This window comes from Falco cherrug, chromosome Z, assembly GCF_023634085.1.
Source record: "Falco cherrug isolate bFalChe1 chromosome Z, bFalChe1.pri, whole genome shotgun sequence".
In the NCBI taxonomy this organism is placed as follows: Eukaryota; Metazoa; Chordata; class Aves; order Falconiformes; family Falconidae; genus Falco; species Falco cherrug.
This window is the reverse complement of record NC_073720.1, coordinates 79,000,245-79,007,327: the sequence shown is the minus strand read 5'-3', so window position 1 is coordinate 79,007,327 and position 7,083 is coordinate 79,000,245. Positions and strand designations below refer to the sequence as shown.

Below are 7,083 nucleotides of genomic sequence, written 5' to 3'. Positions count from 1 at the left end.
CCCTTCCTCTGCCCCCTGCCCCCCCGCCAAAAAAAACTCCAGACTTTATAGAGTTATTAATTCCTGCACCTAGCTTTTCCTCATCATAAATAAACGTTTCCAGGAAAGGACCGAGCCAGATAACATAAATCCAATAAATCTATTTGCAGCGCAATAAGAACTTTGATTTCTAGTTAGATGCCAGCTGATTACATCTATATTTTCTCAACACTAAACTCTTCTGAACGCGTAACATGAAATACATTCCCGCCACTACAAAGGGAAAGGCTGGAGTGTGCTGAACAGTAATGGTTATTTATTTACATAATTTCTTTTCCATAGACTGCAGGAAGAAATATAGAGCTTTCCCTTATTGACACACTGCCATATAAAAAAGTGAGGCGCACACAGGATTTTCACATTAGCCCACTTTCTGAGATGGAATAATAATTCACCTCCAGTAAACACGGATTGCATTATTTCTCCCATGGATTGCACCTCTCTGGACTCTGTAATCTAATCGAGCTGTGCATCCCTTAATTACTATTATTTTTAATCCCATTCTGAGGGGAGAATTAAGCCTTCCCACCGCCACCTTTAAGGATGTGGAATAAAACCCGAGTAAAGGCATATGCCAGGCCATTTTAAATAATTAAAGCTCAATAGATATTATCGGCATGAGAAAATCCTGAGTGTTAGGAGGTCTAAGGCAAAAACCAAGGCGTATTTTTCTTAAACACCCCCACCCCCACCCCTCGCCTCCGCAGGCTGCCGCCCTTCTAGCCAGCAACTTCCCTGTCTGCATTGTCCAGTGACCTGCAGTTGTAGGTGCACTTATCGTAAATATCTGATAAATATTTTACTAACCTTAAGGGTATGACATATGGGGCATAAAGAAAAAAGCCCTGCTAGGGTGTCAGTAAGACCCTTTCATATTGCATTGTTTGGAAGTTGAATAGGATCTTAATGCATAATGGGCAGATAATGCATGTAAAATAGCAAGATATATGTAAATATGGAGTGTGATTGGTGGCAATCAACATATGAACAGGCCTGTGGTTTTGATATATATTGCAAACAAGAACAGGCCTGAGCTTTTGATAGATATATATGTTGTAACTTGGTGCTTCAGATGTTGCAAAATATCATTGCATGAAAGGTACAGTATGGATTAGCAGAGCAGACTAGCTCAGATAATTGTATATCTGAGGGATGCCAAGTCCGCAGCTCAGGTCAAAGGTTCTCCTCCTCAGAAGTTCCTGAATTATGGCTTGTTTTATTTGTATTTTTGCTCGAGGCCATAGTATTGTAGATGAAGGTGTTCAGAAATCTTTGTAAAGCCAGTTCTTGATATGAGAAGACTTAAACTTCAAAAATGCAGTTGCGACAGATTTTTTTTTCTTTTCTTTCTTTTTTTTTCTTTCTTTTTTTTTTTTTTTTTTTGGCTTTGAATAATTTGTTGTGTCTTTCCAGGGTCATAACTCTACGTTCACAATTTTGTAATGTCCTTTTGGGGGCCATTAACATGCGTTATTTCATATACGGATCTATATATTAGCAAAGTCTGGCTTTGATCTATGTTAAACTGCACTGCTAGCTGACTGCCTCCCTCTGATCGTGATGTAGTTTTGGTTTTGGTTTGTTTGTTGTTGTTTGGTTTTTTTAAAAAAATATTTATTATTAATCTCCGCAACAATGTGGATGATTTCAACCATCCGGGCATACCCACCACTTTTTCCCGACCGTAGCCTCCTGAGGAAGTCCTTCAGCAAGGAGCCGGTGCAAAATTATCCCCCGTTTTTGGCTCTGCCTTCAGAGAGATAGGATGCGCGTGTGCATGTAAACGCACAGATGCATCTGTTACCTCCCTGCGCGTACCTATGCGTGGAATAACGTCTATAGGTACAGATGCAAGGATATGAAGGGTTTCTGCGCTCGGGTTAGTACGCGTTTGCCCAGGTCGTATCGTTCTGAGAGGAGCTAGGGGTAGGCTCCTGGCTGTATACGTGCCATAGGGACCTATGGAGCGGGGTGGGGGGTGGGGGCGAGTCTCCCAGGCCACATTTAGGCAAGGCTCACTCGCTGCAGCCCTCCCCAGCTTTGTGTCTGGGGGCTGCAGGCGCCGGCTCAGCGCAAGCCCGAACTAACCCAGCCTGTTTTCCGCCGGATTTACCGAACAGCCCTCAAAGATGTAGCTAATTTGCGATGGGCTGCCGGCGGGGCAGGAACAGGGGGGACCCCCTCTCTCCCCGGCATCCCCCGGCCGGCTCCCTGCCAGCCGCCGCAGGTCACAGCCGCTGCCTCCCTCTGATGTGCAGCCATGTCAACAAACTCCCTCTGCCTCCCTCTGCGTGTGCGCGCCTGTGCTTTTTATCTTTATTATTATTGTTATTATTGTTGTTGTTGTTGTTGTTGTTGTTGTTAGTGGTAGTATTTTGCCCAGTACCCTCCTTTCCCCTCCCTCCCCTCGGTGGTATTCACCGGGGGCTGGTCCCGCTTTCCAGCAGCCCGCTGCAGGGCTCCCTGGAGCCGGGACCGCGCTCGCCGGCGCGGAGTGTCCGGGGGTGCTGGGGGGTGTGTGGTGGTGGTGGTGTGTGTCTCTGTGTGTGCGTGTCTGTGTGTGTGATGGGGGTGCGGGGACCCCACCACACCCCCCGTGGAGAAACACCCACGAGGGCGGCGAGGGCGGCGGCGGTGCGGGATGGGGTGGGATGGGACGGGACGGGACGGGACGGGATGGGGGGCTGCGCCTTTGGGGGTGTCCCCCCATCCCGGCGGCGCTTCCCCGTGCGCTTCCCCGCCACTAACCGTCTCCCCCCCTTCCTCCTCCTCCTCCTCCTCTTCCTCCTCCTCCTCCTCCTCCTCCTCCTCCTCCTCCTCCTCCTCTCCCCCCCCCCCCCCGCCGCCGATCCGCGGCTGCCTCCGCGGGCGCGGTGCGGCGGGCAGACGCCTGCGGCCTGTCGGATGCGGCCCACATCGAAAGCCTGCAGGAGAAGTCCCAGTGCGCGCTGGAGGAGTACGTGAGGAGCCAGTACCCCAACCAACCCAGCCGCTTCGGGAAGCTGCTGCTGCGGCTGCCCTCCCTGCGCACCGTCTCCTCCTCCGTCATCGAGCAGCTCTTCTTCGTCCGCTTGGTAGGTAAAACCCCCATCGAAACCCTCATCAGGGATATGCTACTGTCGGGGAGCAGCTTCAACTGGCCTTACATGTCCATCCAGTGCTCCTAGAGCCCGGCCCGCACCCCCGGCAGAGACGCGGCGGAGCGGCGGCGGCGGGAGCGGGAACGCTCGCACCGAGGGGCAGTCGGGGTGCGGGGGGGCCCGGGAGGCGGACACTGAACAAAAGAAAGGGCCGAGTAGGAGCAGAGGTGTGGCCGTGGTGGGGAGAAGGACGGACCTCGCGTCCGTGGAGGTTGTGGTGTTTCGCGCTTTGTTTTTTTCTTTTTTTTTTTTGCCTTTTTTTTTTTCTCTCCCCCCCCGGAGAGGAGGGAAAAAAATAAATAATAATAATAAAAGAGACAAAAAAAGCAAAAAAAGTAAAAAAAATAAAAATAAAAAAAATATGAGTATTGAGGGGATATTAATCAAACCTGAAGGGGATACTGGATCTTCCAGGATTTATTGTGGACTGTTGTTGATATATGCTGTACAGTAACAAACAAAACAAAACGCGTTGAAACTGAACTGAACCTTGTGTAGAATGAAAAACAAACAAACAAAAAACAAACAAAAAAATTCCACGCGCAAACACTTACCACGAGCATTGTTACTCATTTTGTAAAATATTAGTCTTTATTTTCATTTTTTGTAAAACTTAAAACATCGTATGCGCATAAAGAAAAAAAAAAGAAACGAGAATTAGGGGAAAATAACATTTTCCAAATAATTATAAAAAAAAATTGTCCTGTGTCTATGTATCTATATCTGTTTTGTATTTTTTTCTGGTTCCAAACCAGGTTTCCTGTGATTCTATACTAATAATTTTTGATATAACCCTTTGCTTCTTATAATGAGTGCGATATATGTTGTCGAAGCTGTTCTTCAAGAATTAAAATTGAAGTGAGAATTTAAACAAAAATAAAAGAATTTAGCAAAAAAATTCAACTTATCACCCCACAACCCATGAGTCTTGTTGCTTGAAACATGCCAACAGTTCACCAAAAAACAAACAAAAAAAACCAACAAAAAAAGCTAAGCATAAAAAAAAACCCCAACAACAACACAATCTCCCTAGATTTTTAACTCCTGTACTGGTGTTAAAAGGGAGAACTTTAAAAATGCTTGTGAGGGGTAACCAAGTTCCATAAACCACGTGATGTTCCCAAACTGACTTGGCTGTGTAAGTTTAGGGCTGAACTGTTGAGGCCTAGGAAGAGGGAGCGGGAGGTGCGGCTCGGTGCTGTAGGTGACCTCACCTCACTGGGACTGCGCAGTACACTTTCTGCCAAGGCTGATGGGCCTGTCACGCTGGCCTACCCTTTTTTGAGACACCTTTTCCCATCAGTTGGAGTTTATGATGAGTTCACACCTTGCTGCTTGCTCTTAGACATGGTGTGCATGGATTGAAGTCACCGTATGCCACCGTCATTGCGCAGACAGTGGGAAGGCATACTGCAGCCGTGACTCCTGCTTGTTGCAGGCATGGTGGCTTTCTGCTTTTGGGGGCTTGGGGTGGGGTGTTTTTGGGGAGGGTGTTCTTGCTTCTTCTCTCTTCTTTTCCACCCCAAGGACTCACAGACCCTGGCATGTGCTCCAGTGTGCACGCCTTGTGCTTGCTGTCAGCTGAAACATCCCTCTCCCTGTTTCTCCTGACTCCAGTCACTGCGCATGGAGGGTATTCCCAGCCCATTAATATAGAAATCCAACTGGATGCTTGCTCATTGGGTGGCGAGCCAGCACATTTCACGTGTGCTGGTGTGCCATGGCCACGCACAAAACATGGGCTGCGCCCCCCACACCGTGGCCACCCAACACAGGAGCCCGAGCTTTGTGCCAAAAGCCCCGCTTCATTTCGGTTTGTCTTTTTTTGCAAAGAAAATTAAAAATCGTTGCTGTAATGGAGCTCCTTTGAAGGTAAAGGCTTCACAATGCTTCTAGCTGGTGGTGCAGATCTCTGTAACAGCTTTCAGTGCATTAATGTTTTATAGGATCTGAGTCGGAGCTGTAAGAACACATACTACCAAGGGAGCTTTTTCTTAACGTATTAATAAAGCTGGATCTTTAAAAATAACATTCCCTCCCCCCCCTCACGCTGACATCTCCTGTGCCCTCCAAACAAGCCCGGATGAAGCAGGCTTTTTAGTTTGTGGAGTCATGGGCAATGTTTTCCTTTTAATTTGCTGTCCTCCGTACTCTCCTTCTCTCTCTCTCTCTCTCTCTCTCTTTTTTTTTTTTTTTTTTTTTTTTTTTTTTTTTTTTTTTTTTGCATTAACAAGATCCTTCAATCCAACCCGCTTGGGGTTTTTAATATTCTAGGCGCAGCAGATCCGAGGCGAGAGCAGCTCTATACAGTAGGCACTTATAGCTGGATAATCAACATTGCGGGCAGATCCTCTATGGGAGTAGAGCCCATTTCAGGATGGAGAAGCAGCCTGTATTCATAGGTGCTGGGACGGGGGGACGCGGGGGGGACGGGGTCGTGGGGGAGACACGGATGATTTCAGACCTGGACACACAAGGACGGGAATTAGACAGACAGACAGACACCCTGCCTTTTCTCACTCGCATGGACGCTGCATAGGCGACAGCTTTGCTCCTCGCCCTGGTTGCCTTCCCCGGGCAGAGTGGGTCCAGCAGCCCCCCAGGGCTGCCAGCGGGGAGCGAGCAGGGATGCTCAGCCCCCGGGAGGTGCTGCAAGCAGCTCTTCAGCATTGCTTTTTGGTGGGATGGGTGACTGCGTACCCAGCTGGATTAGCAGTTAAAAACAGAAACAAACAAACAAAAAATTAAAAAAACCCCAACAAACTCAAAACAGCAAGAAAATCACAAAACCCACAACAAAACAGCAAAAAAGAAGAAAAACCCAACAACCTACACAAAACACAATAAACTAAACAAATGGGGATATCGGAAGAGAAAGACAGGTCTCAGTTTCTTCCAATGAGATGTAAATATATTCATTACAGTGTTATCCCACTGATGAAAACAGATAAACTTTTTCGTAGGTCAGAAACGTATTTTTCAATTAATTTTCATATTTATGAATAATAATAACCCACTGATTGCCAAGAAACTTGCAGGTGTAGAGGAGGTGTACAAGATGCACTTATTTCCATGTATGTGCCTAGAAAGAAGTGTTTCAATCCCTTATTAAACTTTGCTTATAAGACGGTATCGTGTTCTGAAGTGTTAACTACCCAGTCTGTGGTTGTGTCGGTGGATGTTTTCATTTGCCACGCTCCAGCCTCTCGGGCATTCATACGGCGGCTAAAAATATTGTATGATCGCATCACCGAGTGCCATTTGTTGGGGAAAAAAAGGAAAAAAAACCAGAAAAAAAAGAAAGAAAAAGGAAAAAAAAGTTCATTTGGAGAGGGGCCGGGGTCCCTCCACAAGTTTCTACTGCCTTGTTCGTAACCTGCAATATACTGCTTTAAAACCAACTATAGCTACATTTCTCCTGCCTTGTTGTCGCCGGGCCCGGGCTCGGTCCCCCGCGGAGCCCCCCGAGCTCCTCAGGGGGGGCTCGGCAGGGCATCACCCTCAGCCCTCCATCCCTCCCTGCCGCGCAGGGCTCCGCGGCCCCTCCGCGCCCACCGACCGCTGCGGCAGCGCTTTGGGGCGTAGGGAGGGGAAGCGGGTGGAGGGCTGGGGTTTGGGGAAGGGGGGCGAACCCCCGGCCCAGCCCAGCCCAGCCCCGTGCCGGGGATCCGCTCAGGGCACGGCAGATACAAAGCCCCCACACACACACCTCTTAGCTCCTCGCTAACTAGCTTGCCTCCTCCCACCGCCCAATTAGGCCTTTTTCTATATATTCAATCGAATAAATATTTGGAAATGCTGCTAAGTGGTAGGTTGAACTCGAGGTGAGGCGGGGAAGGCGGGGTGGGTTCCGGCAGTGACAGGGGCAGAGCCGGGACAGGGGTCGTGCCCGTCCCCTGCCCTT

The 7,083-nt window shown here is 48.5% G+C and overlaps 1 protein-coding gene across 1 annotated transcript in view; it reads left to right on the top strand.

Moving 5' to 3' along the window:
* The window catches only part of NR2F1 (nuclear receptor subfamily 2 group F member 1), a 10,520-nt gene extending 6,423 nt beyond the window's left edge, over positions 1-4,097 (top strand). Inside the window, exon 2 of the mRNA XM_055698316.1 lies at positions 2,799-4,097. Coding sequence (XP_055554291.1) covers positions 2,799-3,206 — 408 coding nt within the window. The 3' untranslated portion in view covers positions 3,207-4,097. The remainder of the gene's footprint in view (positions 1-2,798) is intronic.
* The last annotated feature ends 2,986 nt before the right edge of the window (positions 4,098-7,083 follow it).